This window comes from Amphiura filiformis, chromosome 20, assembly GCF_039555335.1.
Source record: "Amphiura filiformis chromosome 20, Afil_fr2py, whole genome shotgun sequence".
NCBI lineage: Eukaryota > Metazoa > Echinodermata > Ophiuroidea > Amphilepidida > Amphiuridae > Amphiura > Amphiura filiformis.
In genome coordinates, this window is record NC_092647.1 from 37,940,336 (window position 1) to 37,963,282 (window position 22,947).

At 37.4% G+C, this 22,947-nt stretch overlaps 1 protein-coding gene across 2 annotated transcripts; it reads left to right on the forward strand.

Moving 5' to 3' along the window:
- The first annotated feature begins 7,460 nt into the window (after positions 1–7,460).
- On the forward strand, positions 7,461–22,715 carry LOC140142816 (protein SSUH2 homolog). 2 transcript variants are annotated; one of them, XM_072164826.1, is made up of 12 exons: positions 7,461–7,836; positions 10,092–10,304; positions 11,174–11,338; positions 11,906–11,975; positions 12,137–12,266; positions 12,835–13,020; positions 13,514–13,576; positions 14,773–14,879; positions 15,778–15,870; positions 16,980–17,082; positions 18,140–18,244; positions 19,663–22,715. In XM_072164826.1, exons 1-12 carry the CDS (start codon positions 7,821–7,823, stop codon positions 19,807–19,809), a joined length of 1,398 nt encoding a protein of 465 aa, XP_072020927.1. In that variant the 5' UTR covers positions 7,461–7,820; the 3' UTR covers positions 19,810–22,715. The 2 variants fall into 2 exon arrangements, with proteins under 2 accessions (XP_072020927.1, XP_072020928.1); XM_072164827.1 differs by lacking the exon at positions 14,773–14,879 and adding an exon at positions 14,934–15,040.
- Positions 22,716–22,947: the final 232 nt, after the last annotated feature.

Genomic DNA, 22,947 nt, shown 5'->3' on the forward strand with positions numbered 1-22,947 from the left:
AAATCCACATCTTCAATACGAAAGGTCAAAATTTTCAATTGATCGTCGGCTTTTCATCCCACCTACATACACTTTAAGTATAAATCATCAGATTTCTAAAGTTTACTTCAAGTACTGTTAAATATCAAAAATATCAATTTTAATGATTTGCCATAAAATGTGTATTAAATTGCGAATTTCAAAAATCAAAATTATTTGATATCAGAATGACATTCTTCGTATTCAGAATGCAATTCGATATGTCTGATGTGCTCTGATGTCCCAAAATAAATACTGTCCAAACGTTCATACCCCAGCCCTTAACATGGCTATTATGCTGTATAAAGTTAGATATATTGTCCATACTCCTACCATCTTCATTGGTTTCCAAAAATTTGTAGACGGATAAAGATGCTTTCTAACCCTGATGTAACCCATGATCTTCCTGGGAATAATTAGCCAACACTTGTAAGATGTTGATGAATAATCTTTAGACTAAAATGATATAATTTAGGATAAACAATGAAAACCTTACCCCGATAATAATACAGAACATGCCCCAGTTTCTACTACTCAAATATTAAAAGGATCAGAAATAGACGTGTCTGAAATTCCTTCTTTTTTTTCTTTTTTTTTTTTTTTGTCTCATTGTGCCAACAAAAAGTATTTTTCAGTTTCATGGGACTAGTACTGGATAGCTAGTGCATGTTAGGGTCGGTTCATAGTGCATATTCGAAGGCGAATATTCGGCTTCGAATACTTTTTGTGACGTCAAAATATATACGGGAACGAATACACGCCGAGTTGAATCGGATTAAATATCGCGCAACTGATAGCAAGATACTATTGATTTATATGAAAGGCTCGAGGTCACCTGAATATCGTTCGACGAACGATGATTTCAAAAATCCCCAATGAAAATCAAAGGATCTGGAATGAGCGTTTTGAGCGTTTCGACAGTATTTTTGTGGGACATGAGAGCACATCAGACATATCGAATTACATTATGAATACGAAGAATGTCTTTCTGATATCAAATAATTTTCATTTTTGAAATTCACGATATAATACAAATTTTATGACAAATTATTAAAATTTGATATTTTCACATATTGATATAACAGTCCTCGAAGCAAATATTATAAATCTAATGATATTTTCTTAAAGTATATGTAGCTGGGAGGAAAAGCCGACGTTCAATTGAAAATTTTGCCCTTTCATATTGAAGATATGGATTTTTTCCCCAAAAGACCTAATTTTTTTGGTGTTTTGGGAAAAAAATCCATATCTTCAATACGAAAGATCAAAATTGTCAATTGATTGTCGGCTTTTCATCCCACCCCCATACACTATAAGTATAATGCGGACCTATTTTCTCAATAATTATAAAAATGCGACATTTTTGGTGACTCAAATTTATGTATAGGCTTTCCACTTTTATTTAAGCTATAATTCGCCACTCTTTCTGATTAATAAGTCCAGCCAAGCCCAAAATACCTCAAATAGTTTCTGTATTTTACCGGAACTCATTAGGGTTACACAAATGGCGCATTCATTTAGTGGTGTGCCCCCTTATTAGCGCGGTACAAGCGTACCCATTTTTATATGATATGAAAGTAAAGGAAAATGCCTGGCAGGCAATAGCATTCCAATGCTGTAGTGATGGTAAGTAATGTTTTATGCAAATAATATGATATTTAGGCTTACAAACATAACCTAAAGAATGTTTCCATATTTTAAATCGACTGATGCAGAAAAAAGTCCAAATTCAGATTTATGCCTCCACCCCGGTTTTACATAAATAATGTTTGGCCCCAGTTCTAGGTCCCCATATGCATCTGCCCCTGGCAGACGATGTGTGAGGGTCTGGGGGTGGTAAATCATTGGTTATTGATATAAAAATGCGTTTGCCATGATGGAGGTTCAACCATTTTTGTCATAGCGGAATTCTTGACGTTTTTGGCCCCAATAAACGATGTTATTTTGGGCGGAATAAAGATGTAATGCGTTGTTATCAGTCAAATTCATAATTATGATTAATAATTAAGAGGGCAAAATAAGTAATAATATGTAGGAATGGATATATAGCGCTTTGCAATGAATATCTTCATAAACTATGCAGAACAACCAAAACCACGAGCGTTGGTATCCTATCATTGCGTGTTCTTTTAAAATAAATTCTTGTTTATTTCTATAATTAGTGAATCAGGCATTAAAACACACTTAGGCCCTAGCAATGTAGGCCTACACAAGTTCGGAACGAGACTTTTCATCTTTTGACGCGTATTTCGGTCAAATGCCAAAATTGATTGCTCAATGAATCATGAAATGAGAGCAGTACTACTTTGATGATACCGATCTCAAGTGGATATCAGCCAATGAAAAAAGTATTCACCGGAAATATATTTGTGGGAGTTGAATTTTGTTGAACTCGACAGATATATATTTGGTGGGTCACCGTGGGTGGTCTCATATATAACACTTGTGAGAGCTGTCATATTAGTCGTCGCTTCAATCATATCTTATGATATTTATATATTTATTTATTTATTTATTTATGAATTTATTGACTTATTTATTGACTTATTCATTTATTTTTTATTTATTTACTTATTTATCTATTGACTCATTCATTTCTTGATTTGCTTTGCAGTTGAAACCTACAAGAAGGTATGGGTCAACCTCCGCGCCTGTTACAGGCAGGTCGTAAATGCCCCAAAAAGCAAATCTTTTTGACTCCTATTCAGGTCAGGGGCGTAACCAGACCTGACCTTCCGGGGGGGGGGGGGCAAGATTGAAAAATTTCCCAATTTCTGATCAAAAGTTTTAGTATTTATGTTCGAGAGAAAGCTTGCTTGCCACGAAGCGTTAGCGTTAAACGGGTGGAGTCGGTGGGGTCCAGGGGTCCAGGCGGGGATCAAGGGGGCTGAGCGCCATGAAGCTCCTGGTTTTTGGCATTATTAGAAAATATCAGTGTTTCAGAGTACAAATTTCACAATGAAAGTAGTAGGCCTATAGATCTTCTCTCTTTCTTTCCCTTTCTCTTCTCCCTTGAGTCCCTTCCCTTTTCTCTTCTCCTTTCCTTCTTTCTCTTCTTTCCCTTTCTCTTCCCTCTTTTTTCTTCCCTCTTTTTTTTTTCTTTCCCTTTCCCAATTTTTTTACTCTCCTTCCAGGTTTTTTTGTGTCGGGGGGCAGCTTGCACCCCGGCCCCCACTGGTTACGCCACTGCTCCTATTTAGACCCATTTATACAGACATTAAATCATGACAATAGTTCAATGGAATTTACCTATTAGGGCCTATGATTTTATTAACTTCGTTAAAGAAATTCTCTAAATTTTGCTTACCTTGGTCAACGGGCAATACTTGTTAACAGTCGGGCAACGCTGTAAATTGTAGAAATATATCTTTCTCCGGTTCATAGTTTTATATTCGAAGCCGCATATATTTTGACGCCCAAAACGTATTCGAAGCCGAATATTCGGCTTCGAATATTCACTTTGAACCAGCCTTTAGTTGCCTAAATATTATTGAATGAAATTACACTACAATGTTACTGGTGGTTTAAAAAAAAAAAAATAAGTCTGATCGTTTAGTGTAATGATTAATTCAAGGAAATTTGTATTAAAATATCAAGGGAAAGTGCTGTTAAAGGCTGAAGTACATTTTGTGGTATTGATCCGACCGTCCAAGAATTTCATTTTATCCCAGTGACCAGTGTTGGAGCACTGTTTTTGTCAAGTGTGAACATTCATGTTTGAGCCATATATATAATTAACTGTGTTGGTTCTTATTCAGCGTCCCTTCCCCCAGTCCCCTCCTCAATTTCTGGAATTTTTCAAAAACTTTTAGACTTTAGAATGCTAAAAGGAAACTTTATGCAGATAAGTAGAGTTTATTCAAGAACAAATCTTTTTGTGGTACTCTAACTCTAGGGGTTTATCCCTGAAAATGATCTCACATTTGAAATAAGAAGAAAAAAAAAGCCTCCTTGTTTTACTCAAGCACTATTGGAAAAGTCAGAAATCAACTAACATTGCTTATTTTACGTTGAAGAATAAAAAATATTATGAAAATCCTCGAGACAACCAAAATATAAATGTTATGGGGCCATATTTAGAGGTAACTGCGCATCGGTTATTTGGAGGGCATTGTGAAAAATCTAAACATTTTGCCTTTGGAACCGAGGAATATCCCGAGGGGCGTAGCCCCGAGGGATATTCCGAGGTCCAAAGCAAAATGTTTAGATTTTTCACAATGCCCGACATATTACCGATGCAAAGTTATTAACCTCATTCATAACCGTCACTTTAATCTCTTCACCTTACAAAATAACACAAAATTTTGCTCAAAAGTTTATAAAAATAGATGATTTTTACATCTTCCCTTGCCAAAAATCGATCAGGCTAAAACAGAACGACCAATAACAAAAGTGCGTATCACAATCTGTGCAAATATGGTAGCGCGCAATCCAAATACGGCAGCCAGCGCGCGCGCAGTTTGTTGGACGCACAATACCGCGCACGCAGAAGTCAATTGTGTGCGACATTGGAACAATTACGCATTTTGCGGTCAATTGTGAGATATTAATGACCTCGATTTGCGTTCGCGTTTTCGCAAATAATAAAATATGATTGGATCGCACGCATCGCGTTTATTAATGAGGTTATGAATTAGACAATAATAACTGCGCACCATCTATTTTGAGGTCATTGTGTGAAATCTGAGGGTTTTGTTTTGGGCTGAGGTATTTTTCCGAGGGAGCGGTAGCTCCCGAGGAAATATACCGAGGCCCAAAACAAAACCCGACAATTTCACACAATGACCTCAAAATAGATGGTGCAAAGTTATTATTGTCATTCATTACCGTCGTATCTAATATTTGGAACAAATCAAAATGGCATTTTATGTTATTTTATGCCATAAAACGCTGTTAAATATAACCAGTTTTAATCATTGTTGTAACCTACCCTACAAAAAAATCAACCAGGCGAAAATAACATTCGCGCCGACAACAAGAGCTACCAATCACAGAAGCGCGACGGCATCGCGTAGGCGTGTGCGTTGCCATAACGCGTAGCTTATACACGCACACGCGCGCAGAAGTCATTGTTGCGCGTCCGGAGTCATTGTGAGTTATTAATGACCTCGCAATTAGTGCACGGTCAGGCAATCAATTTCTTTTGATTGGATTACAGGCTTCGCGTATATTAATGAGGTTATGAATACTCCACAAAAGGTGGGGGTATGGGGGGAAAATGCCCCTCCAGTCAGAACTCTTGCCCCCTCCCCCCTGTTTCCCCAGCCCCAGTAAAAACCCAAAATTACAACAATTTCCAGTTTTTGCGGCAATGTTGCGCAAAATTTATTGATTTTGCCCCCCCCAGAAATTCACTTTGCCCCCCTCAATGCCCCCCCCCCCGGAAAAATAATTCCTGGTGCCACCACTGTGTGCTTGAAGTGTGTGAATGTGCAACTTTATTGCTAAAATTACACAATATTCCAATGGGATTAATTTGGGTCTAGTAAAAGCAGACCGAACGGCAAATAAATGCAGGCAATTCAAAGTTTTGTCATTATTTTGTCCCAGTAATCGGATATTTATGGTATTTCGAGTAACATAGGTAGGCAACTAGACACCTGCCCCGGGCCAGTAGACACACTCAATGAGTCTACAAAAATAATTCCGAAAATAATATTGGTTCAGTTACTATTATTCTTACACAAAAGAATTGACTATTTTGTGAATAAATGTGTGTACTCAGTGCAGTGCGGTATCCATGGCCTATTAAATACTAGGCACAATTTCCATCAATACCAAAATTGAATTAATTACTAACAAAGATTCAGACTAAAACATGGTATGGTTTAATATTATTATTTATTTAATAAATGTTATAGGTCCCAGAGTTAATATAAGACCACAAAGAGGGAGTCACAAAAGTTTCTGGTTTGCAAAGAGGGGGTCCAAAGAGTTTTCATACATTAAAAATATAATTCCCCTGACCAGGCCCGTACGCAGGATTTTTTTTGGGGGTGCTGATTTTGAAAAAGTGGACTTTTTTTTTTCAAGGGGTGGGGGCGATTTTGTGAAAAGTGGACTTTCTTCTCCAAATTTGGACCTTTTTTGACCAAAAAGCGTAAAAAACCGATTTTTTTGCTCGCTACGCTCGCAAATTCTGACATTTTGGGACCAGTTTTGTATACTTTTCCAAATTTGGGGAGGTGCGGTCGCACCCCCCGCACCCCCCGCACCCCACCCTGCGTACGGGCCTGCCCCTGACCCCCAAGTCCCCCATCGTTTTATGAATGGGCTTTTAGTAGGTATGTCACAGTGGCTGCACAATAATTCTGTCATACTGTGCACGCATACATAACAGTGAATCAAAAAGCGCGCGGATCAAAGTTGGCCAATTTTTGAAAACATACATGTCAAAAAACGATTTCCTCGTTATGTTTCATTGATCACAATAATTTGTCTTTTTAATATATGGTAGGTGAAACATTTCCTAAATCACTATCAACTCCGCCGAAATTAAACACTGCCTAGTTTAAGAGTTAAGACCTGTTTTATTAATTTTTTAGATCGTCCATAAATCAATAAATATAGGTCTCTCGAAATAGAGGACCTAGTACCACCGGTCTGAAATACCAGTGTTTGTTATCATGTATTTTTTTTCCTTGGACAATGAGTGAAACACTTCCCTTTACCAATTGAAAACTCGATGCACTTAGGCAATTAACTGCAGTTTCTTTATTCAACATCACAGCAGGTTCATATTTGACAAAATCATGCTGTATGAATAAAACATAAATAAAACATTGAAAAAAGTAAAAATTACATATGCCTAATTAACATAAGAATGGCATAAATATATAATTAGATGTAATTAGCTAATTTGCATAATTAATGACTTTTTGTGTATTTTTTGTTACCAAATGAAAGAACTTTGGGTACTTATGTGTGCAAAAAAACCGCATCCTCATATCATGTACGGTTCTCTGTTGGCATTATTTTTGCATATTAATTAGCTGGACTTAGTCATATTTTAAGCTTTTATTTGTCTGCAGATTGGTCAAAATGGCTAAAATTGTATATTTGGTGGATTTATTACATTTATTCGAGGAGAGATTTTTTAATCTTGTTTTCTTTAACGAAGTCCGGAAAGATATGCAATTAATCTGTGATACTTAAATCAATGCTACCTGTTCAAGTAAGTGTCCGAATAAGCATTACAAATCCCAAAAATTACCATTTTGCCATTTATAGCAATTTGTGGCAGGTTTTCACCCGATTTCCGGGTATCTTCAAGTTGACGTTACATCACTTTGCATTATCCGATTTCAATTCTGTTTTTTGTTTTTTGAAGCATTCATAACGATGATTCAATTAAAAGCGTCAAATAACATGTTTCTGCTGCGCTTATTTTTGGGGTGATATACCTACTTTTAGCTTTTCCTGTTCAATGATTTGTGGCTTTGAGTAGTGGAGAAAAGAAGTGACGCTAACAACAAACGTATAAAAGTACAAAAGTAAAATAAGTTTATACTCCATCGCTGAGCGACAAGCGTTTAGTATTTGACCAATCAGAAAACATGCTTTTCCCAATGCAACAAAAAGCGCTCTACCTATTGGTTAAAAACCTATCGCTATCACTCAACGATGTAGTATTTTTCATTCGTGTCTGTCGATATATCCGGGAAGGTTGTGTTGTTTTTGTGTGTCGATATAAATTTTAAGCTTACCTAGTGAAAGAGAATATTTGCACCGAATAATCTCCTGATTGATAGTCAAGACCGTCCGGCAGTGCCAGTGCCTTGTTAGCATTCTAACTCAACCAAATGAATATTAATACAGGCAAGTATTTAGACATCTCGTTCAGTCGAAAGAATGGCTGCATATTGAGTGCATGCATGATGATGACTCAGACTCACATTGCAGTGATTGTAAAGCTTGACAATGTAAAAGGAACTAAAATCATGAAATTACATCACACGTCATGCACGTAGCACAATCTCCTTAATACTTAGGTCTATGAAAATTTAAATATCCTTCTGAAGTGTATTTACATTTGTCATGACATGATGACTGTGAAATTAATTTTAAATTAAAGTTCAAGTTCAGACTTTTTTTACAGTATGGTCAGTACTTTTTTATTTTGCTTTAAAACTGGGAGCGCTTTCAAGGAAATTCCTCGTCAACAGCCAATGCTGTTAGCTGAGTTAGCTCTGATGTTTTTTCTTGGAAACGGCTAGAAACCAACCTGATTTGCCATGTTTGTAAATGTACCGGGACTGGTACATATAAATCTGGATGACTGGATGTATAAAATTTATTTGTCCTAGAATGAGCTACATGTTTTTGGAGCACTAACAATTTGTTAAACATTTCAACAATTTTCTGATCCATTTTGGCAATCTTTTACTTACTCGAGAACTCTAGTCTAGCTTCATATTTGCACACAATAATTACGCATTCGATGCTAGCAGCGTTCGAAATAGTGGTTATCCGGTTGTCCAAATTAACCAAAACAAGCGTCGGACAACTTAAATGAGGTCGCCGGTTGTCCGGTTGACAACCAAAAGTCTACACACAATTTCTATATTTTAATATACATTACATAATCTTTACACAGGTGACAAAAGATGGTGGCTATATGATGATCAATTTCTCATTTATATTGTTGTTTTATGCAAGCAATCACAGCCCCGAAAACTTATAGTTTCGTATGCATTGCGACATGATGGGGAAAACCCAGCTGATGATTCCACAACTCTTGATGTAAACAAAATTGGTCGCCACACAAATTTATCGCATACCTAGTGTCAGTAGTGTGTATGCATACATGCACCTTGTCGTATTCTGGTACAGGACAGATTAACTGCGTCATTGGGAAGAGGCTAACCAGAACATGTGGAGTGGAAATTTCCTTCAGCAGTCGCATTCACAAAAATGACAGAATACAAAGTTTCAAGTTCTTTTGTAAATAGCGATATGTGGAAGTCATGGAACTCTGTAATTTTAATGATGTACTGTCCTGGCGTGCGCGTGCGGTTGATGTTGTATTATTATCACAAGCTGAAAATATTATTTTTTTATTTACATTTCAAGTAAATTTTCTTAAAAATAATATACGATTCCATAATTATATTAATTTTACGATGAATAAAACCAAGTTTTAAAAACAAAATCAAACCATTCAAATGTTTTTTGTTTTTGCATCCGCTATAATTAGCACATTTTTAGCATTTACTATGCGTTAATTTTGCGAAAACAAAAACATGACGAGTGATGATTTCAGGACCAGATCGAAAGAAATGTCTGACTTTGTAGCGTAATTTGTTTGAAAAATCACGGACAACTGAAATATTTGGCGGACAACCAAAAACTGTTACCTGGTTGTCCGGTGGACAACCACTTTTTTTTTCTTAATTTGAACGCTGGATGCTAGAGTACTTTGCTATAGGTTATTTGTCATACAGCGGTGCAATTCTTTGCACCAGAGGTTATCTATTCTGTTAATGTTGAAATTTGAAAAGTTATTTTATTTGAGCAAGATTTACCAAATCTGGACTGTCTAAAATTTGGCTGAAGTGTAATTTTAGCAACATTTTTGATGCAATCGCCTGTTGTGATCGGCTGTGTTTACTTCTGAACTTCAATTGCTAATTTACACGGTGTCATGCTTCAGCAAATCCGACTAGATTTTGAATGCAATGGTCTCTAGCCGAGAATGTGAAGCTATCTGTGAGCAAATTCACAACAGTAGTTACAGTATTGTTCCTAATAAGCGCCCACTCTACATGTATTAAACGCCCACCCCCAAAATGTTCCAAAAAGCATTGTTATTATTAAGTGCAAATATACATGAAAAGAATGTTAAATCATTCCTAGGTCTCACAGGAAATTACATATAATTTGTCACGATGATAAGCCATTCCTTCTGCAAACAGATGCGGGCTCATCTAGGCTGCTTTGTGGCTAAGGGGTTTGGAGCTCTGATGGCACACCCCCATAATAAAATAATTCAGGACAATAATATCATATATAGATAAATCTTCCTTTATTTGACACTGCCTTGCCTTTTCTTGAATCATTCTTTTGCTGAATAGATTACCCAACTGTTGGCCAACAAGCATACCCAGGTGGAGAGCCAACAAGTTCATCAGTACCAGTCCCTCAGAATCAGCCCGATTTAGCTCCGCCACCATGTCCAGCCTACCCAGGATTCAATCAACCAGGATACGATAGTGGAAGAGTAGCTGCAGAAGGTGTACAGGTGCAATTTGTTTCTCAACCGACTGCTCCTCAAGCTGACCAAGAAGGTATGTAAGATTTACACGCATATGGGTGAATCAGTAGCAATCGACTTCATTCTCCACCACCATGTCCATATTATACCCAACTAAGGCAGGGATTTTCGGGCGGGCTTGCGGGTACCTGCCCGAGATTGCATTACCTGGGCAGAGAAAATTCCCTGTCCGGTACCTGAAATTCCAAAAAAAAAATTTTATAGTTTTTTTTTTTTTTTTTCTGTTTAAGAGTGTCCCTAGACCTAGAGGTAAATGTTAGGATCATTCATGTTCGACTAAATTTAATTAATTTATTTTTTTTGTAAGTCAACCTTGAATGATTTAGCATTTAGCTCTAGGTCCAGAGACACTCCGAAACCGAAAAAACCCTTTTGCAATTTCGGGTACCCGATTGGCGATTACCCGCACGAAAAATGTGTCGGGTACCAGGGCACAAAATTATCCAAAAGTCCCTGGCTTATACCCAACATTGTCACACAAACAGGATATATACATCAATGATAGTCATCTATCTATTGGTCGTTATTATGACTATCATTTGAAGATTGAGTTTCATATGATACATCCTTGGAGGAGCCGTTTCAGGCAATAGCTTGGGATTATTGGGACAGAGGTTATCTTTTGAATTCTTTCATGACCACTGAAGCATAGTCAAGTCTGTCAAGGACACTCGGCGCGAATTGAAAGTCCATGTCATCTCCACAAAAGAATGTCAAAGGTCATAAAACACCAATTTGGTGTCTTCCGCTCCCAAGAATATGTACCTAAATAAAGGCCTGTGGCTGGGGAAATATGTGTCCAGAATGCGAGAACACAAAACAATGCACCGATGCCAACAATTTACATTGCGTTCTCAATATTATTATTCTCTCCCCCAACAGTATGGCAAAGACAATCTGCTTCTGGAAACCAGTGGGATGATACACCAGATGCATTAGTAGATGAAAATGATCCGGAGGGGCAAGATGACGGACCGTCAAGTCCTACGGAAAATTTTGAACCAATCCCAGGATATGAAAGACATAGTACTGTGGCCTATGATACAGGTAAGCTTTTACAAACTGAAAAAAGGAAAGTGATCCACATGACTTTTAAAGGACACTGGTACCAAGCAGAAATTTTAGATATTGAAAACTCTATCAAATGGGTTTGATAGAACCAAAAGCCTGTCAAATGCCTGTCAAATGCCAAACTGATCTTCCTCAGAATGTTGATCTTTGACCCAACATCTTTCCTGACAACCTTCGACCCTATCATCACGATAAGTACTACACCCTCTGCAGGCGGAAGTTTGTCAGGAACCTCTTGGGAGACCAGTACATATGTATTGAAAGAGCTATCCAGAATAAAGAAAGATTAAATAATAAAGATGTTGGGTCAAAGTTCCACACTCTGAGGAAGAATGTCGGCCAATACATTTCAAACTGTCAGATTAGTTAAATTCAAATTATACCTGAATGGGCGACGTTTGAAATCTCCATGTGTGGGAGATTAATTAAGGTCATGTATTTCTTACAGGTGTATGGATTTCAACTGGTATAGCCAAATATTTGTGAAATAAACTTTTTATGGTAATAACCTTATGAATGAGATGGTGTCACTTTGTTTTGCAGTTTTTGATATTCCGCCTCCTGCATATGAGCCCCCATCAGAGGACAGTAGGCCCACAGAGTCGTTCTCAGCGTAAGTGTCAATTTCTTTTTCTAGAAAAAAAATTAGTTTAGGGAATAGTCATCCGGCACCATTATTGTTAGTGTGACATTTCCTAATAGCTGTTATTTAAAGCACTTTGATAATGGTTTAATTATTCTTCTAAAATATTACTTCATCATATTTTCTGACAGACCTGATTTTCTGACTGAGAAGGTTGTTAGGGATGCCCTTTTGACATTTGTTGATCAAGAGTGTTGCTATGGCAGCAAACCAGCCAGACAGATGAATATTAACACTGTTGAACACTCCAGTGGACTTCATGTAAGTACAGTGAACACCCAGGGATATGTAAATCTTCCAGAAATTCAGCAAAAAAATAGAAATTGCATTTTCGTATTTGGATAATGATAATTTGTTATGAAAAAAGCAACAAAAAAAAAGAAGGGGTGATACCCTGCAGCCTATTACACGGACACCCCCCCATATGTTCAATGTCGCATGCAAGTCCTCGGCCACCTGTCCAAGGAACAACCTATATTTTTTCCCAGTCAGAGGGATCAGGCTAGGGCTATTTCAACCATCATATAGCTGTCGCTAAGAACTGAGTCGCTCAGATTGCGAAGAAAAAATGATGTTTTCTTGAGGCAAATTTAGTACATATCTCTATGGGGATTTATTTGGTGGTGTGATATCTGAAGACAATGCCTAGCCATCTGTCATGTGACCAGTTCAACAGACCAGTTCCCTGTAGACTGGAGTTTCCAGACACCATGCAGCATATCTACAAAAAGTAAGTTCCTTTGTTAAGAACATGTTTCCAAACTTTACCTGATTTCAACTACTGGATAACTGACAACATTTACTAATTTGTTGTTGTTAAACACTACAGTATCAACTTGAGTCATTTACTGAAGCACGGCATACAAAGTGGGCATATTCAATCTATCGTAGTGGACCTGTAGACGGACCACATTACGGCAGGGCACCACTACCATGGGAGATTAATTGTCAGCCAACAAAGTTGTTTTCTGACCATCAGAAGGAACTTGAAGTGCCTCATACATCAGTAGTCAAGGTGAGTATGTTGAAGAGATGAATCAGATGGGAAATGAACGGTAGGCCCTTTTTTATCCAAAGCATATTGGCCTAGGGGTACAAAGTAAAAATGCCCTTACTGGAATGTGCTGCAATTTTAGCCTTTTGGTATGATCCCTTTTCCAGGCCAATTTTTGCACTGGATGGGTAACATGAAAGAAATAATACTATTTTGGTCATTTAAACGTGGAGCTCTATGGGAAATTTATGATTGAAAGCAAAATGGAAGTCAGGCTGGCCTTCATGTCTGGTTGATGTTGACTTGTTGCCATCAAGTTGGTCGACTGAAATCTAGGTAGAAACAGTAGCATAGCCAGTCCAGTGGTGGGATTTTTTTCCTCTATGCCCCCGAAATTGTCATCCCTCCCCTCCACCCACCACCACCCCCTGCTAGAAATGACTTCATTTGTACTCATTTGAAATCCCTCATTCAATCAATTCTAATAAATGTTCTTTTTCTATTTTCCCTGCAGAATTGTTTCAAATGCAACGGTTCTGGCAAACTAACGTGTGGAAAGTGTAAGGGTAAGGGCAAGGTATGGAGCTGTTGTTTGTTTTTTTATAAGAGTTTCTTGTTTATTTGCATATAGATCTATCAGAGGAAGTTTAGTTACAAAATTTTAATGTTGCAAGTAGGATTTTTGCGAAATCCACACAACGCAATAATAAGACTTGCTACAAGCCCATGGCAGCCATTTTGGATGTGTAGGGACAAGCAGTCAAAGTTTCAGCATCACCCGATAATGAGGACCGATTGTTGCATGAAATGCGACAGGCAAAACTGCTACACACTTACCGTGTGTTTTGACGGTCTATCACGAAAACACGAATTCTACCTATCTATCTACCACATATACACTAAGGCACGCAATGATGGCGTGGTTGCTAGACATGTACAGCACAGTCGAACAATCTGCCCTCATGAATATGCGAGAATTCACAGCATACAATACACTGGGACTTTGACTGTTGATACATGGTCTATAGTAGTCTGTGGGGAAGGTGAATTTCAAATCTGCTTATGAGGAATAATCAATTGTTTTCCTTTGCCATACTCGAATATCCAAGATGGATTCTATGTACAATTGCTTGGTTTAAGCTTGGTTGCAGATGAAAATTCAGCTGATAAGTTGTAATTCATGCTAATCTACTTGAAATATTTCATTCATTTGTATGGCTAAGGATCAAGCATATTTGTCTGAATCTCAGGCTAAGATCAGTCTTATTTTCTTGAAATTCAGGCTCTGAAATTACCGTAAAACCTCGTTAACAAGCATTATACAGTGTTTTTGATGAAAGCTAACTTAATACAAAACAAGCGTAAATATATGCCAATTCAATAATTCTTACGATAATACTTGTTTGTATATGCTTGATCTGTAACTTATTTGCTCAAACTCCATAATGGTGCCTACTGCCTGTATTAATTTAGCTTTCATCAGAAGCACTCTATATGAATGTAGACAAAGTTTTATGGTATAGGATTAAAACTAAATTTAATGCTAAAATTCATGCTAAAGGTTCATGATATTTAAAGGAGTGCAGGCTGGAATGTCATTTCAGGCTAGTATCTAATTTAAATATTTCTGCTTTTCAGACCAATGTCATGTATATTTGTGTGAAATTCAGGATAAGGATCAGGCCAATTTATTGCATGTTTAAGCTTACATTTCAGGCTTTAGATAAATTTCTACTTTTTTATTAATGCTTTATTTTTGTAATATCTAAACAGGTGCGTTGTGGACGTTGCTGGGGAAGTGGGCATACAAGTAGTACAGATGGCCAAGGACACTCCACAAGTCAACGTTGCACCCGCTGCCGCGGAAAGGGCAAAGTAAAGTAGGTGTCATTCCTATCATTTTTTAACGTTTTTTTCTTGTAATGTCTAAACAGGTGCGTTGTGGCCGTTGCCATGGAAGTGGACGTACAAGGCATACAGATAGCCATGGACACTCAAGGAGTCGTAGTTGCTCCCGCTGCCACGGAAAGGGGAAAATTAAGTAGGTGGCATCATGTGTCGTGTGTTAGTGTACTGTGTTGTTTTTTATCAGGAACGTCCTTGACATGAAATACCAGAATGCTTAGTTCCCAGCCGCATTTGGTTCCTGATTTGATATACCATATTGAATCGTTTGGAAAATGAATTTGATTCCAGCTTTATATCTTCAATTGCAAAGTCATCCGATTTCTTCAGACAATAAATCTAATTGTAGATTAAATGGACCATTGAAACAATGACCCTTAGTACTCCTAGTTCTGTAAAATATTTTGCAAATAAAGTTCCCCAGGCAAGCTCATAGTCACTGTTTGGTTTTGTTTGTCTGCTATGTGCACAGTGATTTTCATTACTTCCAGTGTACTTTTGTACTGTTTTTCTGACACTTCTGTGGGCTCTGGAATTGGCAACATTTGGCCATCGAACTTTGTCTGTTTTTGTGCCTATATTGGTTGTTTGGTTTATCGTGTCTGTTAATGTGCACAGTGATTTTCATCACTTGTTCTAGTGCACTTATGTATTCCCATTGATCCATGTTGTTTTTGCAGGTTCAGCACTTCTGTGGGCCTTGGAACCGGTTATTTTTGGCTAACAAACTTGACCTACTTCTAATGCCTACATTTACTGGTTTTGTCCCCTGCATACATGTACTGTCTAGTCTGTATTTTACTTATTTCCTAATATCAAGTTGGTGTACCTTGCTTTTTTTTTCTTTCCTGATCTTCTGATTATTTGTTGCAGGTGCTCGAGATGTGATGCAACCGGACAGGTCACATGTCACATATGTGATGGTACTGGCAAGCTTCGACATTTCCTCAAACTGCTTGTCAAGTTGTAAGTAAAATCATCAGATTTTCATTTAATGCTCTTCCATTTGAAATACATACACCCTATGGAAGACATGACCTTAATCTTCCACACAGAGGGTGGGAATTTCAAATGGGGTTACTTGAATTGGTGACTCTATTTGGAAAGCTGCAACCCTGTGTAGATTTACAGGCGGTCATGTCTTCCATGGGGTGTATGAATTTCAACTGGAATAGCCCATTGATGCCATACATGATCCACCTGCTGTGTATTACTTAAAATGCAATCTTACAAAGTGTATCGTGTTTGAATTTATCATACTGTATTATTTATTATTCATTTTCTATTATTGTTGTTGCTATGTAAGATGGAAAAGCATATGTGAATAAACTACTTTGAATTGAATTAAATGGTAAACCATGTGCTGCATGCTTGATTGCTTTCTGCACATATAATGCGCTGTACCAATTAACGTGCGATAAAAGGTGCATACCTTTGTAACGCTCAAGCCAGGTCTCAAGCTTTGAAGGTATGAGCAAGCTGTCAAGTTAGCTCATTCGATAAGTCCTTCGACTATGGTGCGAGAGGTTGCGGGTTCGAACCCTGGCGGTGCCTAGTACGCTCTCATGGAAAAATTGAGCTAGCTTGAAATTCCCTGGACAAGGAACTTACTGGTATTGTCTTGTTGTAACCCGTACGAAACTCGGGGAGCTGATCCTGGTTGCGAAGGTTATTTGTGGAATATTTAGGGTGTGGCCCTTGTAGCAGCAAAGTCCCTGATTTGTTGTTAAATGGTTTATGGAATGATGTGGGGCCGTAATGGTCAGCAACAAGCTGTAAAGTGTGCTGAGGCTTGTGGATCAACATCTAGGCGTTGTGCCTGTGCGTAGTGCACTATAAATCACTGCGCTTTTTTTTTATGAATAAAATCTAAAATAAACAGAGCTTATATTTACCCAGAATTGAATAGGGCATTTGTCTCGGTAAATAATACTTTTTTCCTCTCTGAGGAAATGTAGAACAATTCAGCAGGAACATAATAAATAATGTGATATGAATTAGTTTGATAGTTTAATTGTCTGTCTCTTGTTCATCCCATTGAATCCAAGAATTTTATTCTTTCATTTATGATTTAGTACCAATCATCTAAGTGATTACGTCTTGGAAGAAACTGATATGCCAGCTGAGCTGATTAAGGATGTCAGCGGACAGGTCATCTTTGAACAGACACTGCCATACGTGAGTTGATCCAGAAAGTAGATAATGTTAAATCTCAAGAACGGTTAACTTGTTGTGCTGAAAGTAATTATATCTTGGAGCATCATAAGAATGTCACTTTCCACACAGTGAATAAGTAGAATAGGCTTTCTCAACGGGAATTTGATCATAATAAGTTGCCGTCATTATACAATGCAAGTTGTCCCTGTGTGAGTGGACAAGCTTTCATCATGTTTCTCTGAAATACTGAAGTCAGAGACACATCTGACGAAAGCTTGACTACACACACAGGGACCAGCTTCATCGATACTGTGATAGTTGACAGCGTTCTGGTAGAAATTTCACATGGTGACTATGAATTTAAAAACTGAGTTACTGTGTAAGTATTATAGTATAGGTTGGTAGGACAAGTATAGATCAAGACAAGGACAGATATAACAAACAAGTTTCAACCATTTTGTTTGGCCTCAGGGCCGGATTTACATTTTTGGAGGCCCAGAGCCAGGCCAAAATTTGGAGACCCCAACCTCACCCCCCAAACTCACCAAGTATTAATCAAGTTTTGGTTTACATATAGAGGGCAATACGATCGACAGTGGTGCCGAAAGCATTCAAATTTGGAGGGAGATGAATATATTTTGTTCAAATTTTTATAGGTCACTTGTGCACGAAGCACTCAAAAAAATTAATTTCCTACTATCTTGGCTACATATAGTTTTGCAATTTAACCATATTTTGGCCCAAAACATGGTGTCTTTTGGGCTAAAAAGGAACATACAATTTTTTGGGCCCGGGCCCAGGCTCATCTGGTCCAATGGTAAAATCAGCCCTGTTTGGCCTAGAAGGTGAGTGTGTGCGTGGTATACAAGCTGCACCTTAAAGAAACATAGTTGTATCTTAGTTGTGACCAGCCCAGCGGGTCAGTTGCCTGATGAAGTCTGATGGTTCCAGTTGCAACATCACAATAGTTGCAAAAAGTAAGTTCCAGTGTTAGATTTACTTCCAAAACTCTACAGTTGTATCTTATGTTCTGATTTTTCATGTTCTTTTTTTTTCTCTTGTTCTACATGGTATACAGGTTTGGCCTATCACTCAATACCCAGTTCAACCAATTAATGATAATTCTATACGGATAGTCAATGCACACATTGAAGCCTGGCCTAAGGAGAGAACACTTATGCAGGTACCACATTTATTTTGTTTAATTATTTATGACCAGAACTGATCCACTCATTGCCAAAGTCACTCAGCAATAGTGAAAATGGGATATTCTAGTTGAACTCCATGCACCCCCAATGGAAGACATGACCTTAATCTCTCATACAACAAGGGTTGCAGATTTCCAAGTGGAGGCACCCATTCAGGTAATCCCATTTGAAATTCACACACCCTGTGTGGGGAGATTAAGGACATCAAAAAATAGTAAGCCCAGATGAATTACTTCAAATGTTTTGTTTACTTCATCAATATACCTGGATAATTGAGAACATTCACAAATAAAAAGGAGCACAGATTTGCCAATAATTTAAACACCTGTAAATTAACAAAAACTTGTCATTGGTCAGTTATAGATGATTCTTATGCTGGATTCATACTTTCTGCCGCTTGCCACTGAGCGGTGTGACGCTTCATCATGCCTCTTTTCTGCAAGCGGAGCATCACACCTCTGAGTGGCAGCGGCATGACTATGAAAGCCAATGTTGCCGCTCAGCACCCCCAAAAATCGTATCTTGTTCTCATACGTCAGAGCGGCACCGCTCTCGAGTTGACTTGAATTCAACTCCTAGTGATCTGCCGGTTTGGGCAAAGCGGTGGAGTGATCGATATATCGGCTTGCCGCTGGTCACCGCTAGTGTTTCCGGTGCAACTGTGCATTGAAGCAAAATCGTTGACAAAGCGGCTGAAAAGTATGAAACCAGCATTAGTCATGTGACATGCATTGACTGACAGGTTTAGGTAGGAGGGGCATCTTGTCGAGTTCTATGTGGTTGTCATACACAGAGCTGTAGATCAAGGAGACTTCAATATAGACCAGGATAATCGGGCCTTTTTCCGCTGCAACAGGTGCAGCGGCTAATTTTCCTCCAATGTCTTCCGCTACAGAAGGAGAACTAAGTCCTGAACTAAAAACTAATAATCACTTAAATTTGGAAACAAAGGCCCAGAACTTGAAAGACAACGTTTGTTGCAACTTGTGTCTTGGCTAGCCACCCATCTGCCCGTCATTTTAGACGGGGAGTTCACTCCTGGGACGCGCAAAATTAATGCCTTTGACAGATGCTACATTATAATTGTAGGTGTTGAGAAATGCTATTGACCTTTTTAGTAGATCAGATTTGCAAAACAAGGCCATAGCAACACATATTTGAAATAATTGAACCCCAATGGGCTGTAGAAGTCTGGTAAATGTTTTAAAAGGTCAAATTAGTAACATGTTATTATTTTTTCATTATCGAGGTATCAAACTGTAGCAATATTGTCACATTTTCAGGTTAGAAGCCATAATTACTTCAACATAGATGTGGACTTTAAAAAAATATTTTTGTTTCAATGCTAGTTTTACCATATTTTGTAAACTTTTATTTTATTCTTTCACCACAGCGGCAAGTGTTGCGATCTGTGCCTGTATCTGAAGTTGCCTACACATGGAAGAATGTGAACACACGTTTCTGGGTTTATGGATTTGAACACAAGGTTCATGCACCTGACTATCCACATCAGTGCTGCTGGGGATGTAATGTGTTGTAACAGGTTGTACGTCATAGTTATAGGCTGATATATTGGAAGGTGGGGACTTCATCTGATACTGCGCCAAAAAAGTATCCTTACACTTGGAAAAATAATCACAATTCCAAAACTGAACTATGTTGGAATAAATTTATTTTTTTAATAGATGCATTATCTAATCCTGCACATTATGACACCCCATTGAATCCAATGTGACTTCAAGAAGCAAAGTTACAAGCATTTGATTAGACGAAGGTCCGGTTTTAAAAGTGACACACTGGCCTATTCAAAAAGCCACGGACTAGACATTTGAGAGTGGTGAATGGCTAGTTTATGTGTGCCTTTAATTTTAAACAAAAGGAACAAAAGAAAATTGAAAAAAAGAACTGACAAATAAAATAAAAAGTTATGAAAAGTACAGAGAAGTAAAAACTGAAATAAAAACTGCTTTAAATAAAACTTCATTGAAGAAACTGTTGTCTCTTTGTTGCGCTTAGCCTTGTTGGAATCTTTTTGCGCCTTGTGTAGGCCAGTTTGTCACTTTTAAAACTGGACCTTCATCTGTTCAATTACCTCTTGAGATCACATTGGATTCAATGTGGTGTCATAATGTGCAGGATTAGACAGTGCATCTATTAAAAAAACAAATTTATTCCAACATGGTTCAGTGTTGGAATTGTGATTATTTTTCCAAATGTAAGGATACTTTTTTGGTGCAGTATATTTTATTATACAGGGTAACATGATTTGAAAACAAGGTCTACACTACACCAGTGAAAACTCAGTACTAGATTTTTTATTCAACTCATTATGTCTATTTTCGGTAGAATACAAGTGGAAATTTATAAATAACCGTGAACTATAGATTTAAGAATAATTCAAACATGTTGGAGAAACTCTGTAGTTTTCAGTACTGTATTAACGTATTTAACACTAATTATACACAAAAAGTGTTTGGAAACCTTGAATTTGTTGTGTCAAAATCATTCCAGATTTCAACATATTACTTTAATCAGTAAGGACAGGGAAAATGCGCAATGCACAAAAAAATACAGAAATTGCGCATTTTGGGTACAATCACAAATTTTAAGATTTGCCCAAAATAACCATTTTTCCAAGTTCTCATTTTCCAAAAACCTGAAGTTTTCACTTAAATCAAAGAATCCATAATGATCTGCAACGCAATCGATGTTGAAAAAGTATAGAAAATAGGCCGTCACAAAAATTTGCAAGTAAATATAGAAGAAAAGCAGTAAAAAATTGTTAATGTTGCATATATTTGAACTTTTTGGGAAAAAATCGTGCATTAAAAACTGTCGCACACATTTTACGCTCAAAAATAGCGCATTTTCCCTATGCTTACTTTAATATTTCACTGTGATTGTCTTACTATAAAAGTTCATCTTGATAGATATATTTTCATGCCTCCACCGGATAAGTTTCCTGGTTGTCCGTCTGTCCTAGGTTACGAGTGCGATTTCTCGGAACTGGTAAGGCATATAGTGATGTAATTTGTTGGAGGGGTAGCAATTAGCGGTCTTCAAATTGGGCTGGCTGTTCCTATGATGCCTACACTAAATGGCTAGAAAGCGTTATAGTCACAGATCCAGTGGGTTTCCTAGTAATGCAAGGTGTCCAAATACTTTTGGTGATTAGTGCAGTCCTGAAATATTTTACTAACTACTAACCTATATATATATAACCAAGTTATCTGTAACATGTATTTTTACAATAACTATAAAATGCCACTTGTTTTACTAATTAATTGTACAGTACATTCTATCTTTATATTATTTGAGCAAAAATATAATAGTGTATATCAGGGTAATTCTTATTTTTATGTGTACTGTATCTAATATTTATTGGTGCTATAATCATGAAGTTTTGGAACCATCATAGCATTTACAAGGATGTGATTCAAAGCTTGTGAAATATCCAGAAAATAGTAAAAAAATCAGAAAAACAGCATGAAAAATACCCTAAAATGGGCTGGAAATCAATAAAATTGTGTAAACTTTGGCCACAAAAAATCCAGAAAATCTGGTAAAATCCAGACAAATCACGTACACCCCTGCATTTACTATAACTTTACCAAAGTATGAAATGTTCATGCCAAAGATCAACTGGACATGTTCCAATGACTAGCCAATTATCTTGAACTTGTATTATTCACTCTGCATTTTATGCACCTGTCAATTTTATGCACCTGTCAAAAAAGATGCACTGTGGGGCCGCCAGTGATGGTGTGTCATGGAATAATGAATATGTCAATTACTGGCACAGGGAACCTTTTTGGTCAGTCACACCATTAACAAAGGGTGCATCTGTGTCTGTCATTATCTATCACAGTCATAGTTCATCAATTGTACACAAATGTTTATCATAGTTTTGACAAAGGGGTGCTTTATGGCATATATGTGATGCAATCAAGCAAAATCAGTCGGAACTCGGAAATATTAAATTTACAGTTTGTTATAGAATAGTAAAAAGCATTTACAGAGCTGCATTTTGCAGAAAACCCCATTGAAATTGAACAACCAGTTCCAAAGATATGAGCAAGTAAAGAGTTTCCAAAACAAAGGGAAACAAAAGGAAATATTTCCTCTGTCTGGCTATATCTCAAAATCAATATATCTGAGTTCCGACTGATTTTGCTTGATCGCATCACATTATGTTTGACATACATCTGACAAATGATGCACCATTCCTGTGGGTCCCATAGTGTATTTTACCATTGACATGACAGATGCATACAATGGCATGACAAGTACCGTATTCATTCTATTAAGCGCCCAGTCATTTTGGGTGGGCGCTTATTTTTTACCCGGTTTACCTAATTTTTTAGTCAGGGGCATTTATTAGAGACAAATTTATGTATGTTATAAAAGGGTCCTGAGAAGTTCTAGTAGCTTTTCTGATGCAGAAAATGTATTCATGCCTGCCAACTGTTCCGATTTAATCGGATTCGTTCCGATTTTTGTGACCTTTGACCTCAAAAATCGGAACGAATCCGATTTTTGAAAATGCAAAAAAAAAAAAAAAAAAAAAAAAATTTTAAAGATTTTTTTTTTTCAAAGTTTTAGCGACTTTGGAGAACCACAGTATCTATTATGCACTGCTAGGATCATAAGGATCATTCACAGTTAATTAAAAAAAAAA

Excerpts from the sequence above, each read along its gene's own strand:
- LOC140142816 (XM_072164826.1), top strand. Across the intron at positions 13,021-13,513 it reads CTCATACATCAGTAGTCAAG|AATTGTTTCAAATGCAACGG; the intron begins GTGAGTATGTTG and ends TTTTCCCTGCAG. Across the intron at positions 17,083-18,139 it reads TTGAACAGACACTGCCATAC|GTTTGGCCTATCACTCAATA; the intron begins GTGAGTTGATCC and ends CATGGTATACAG.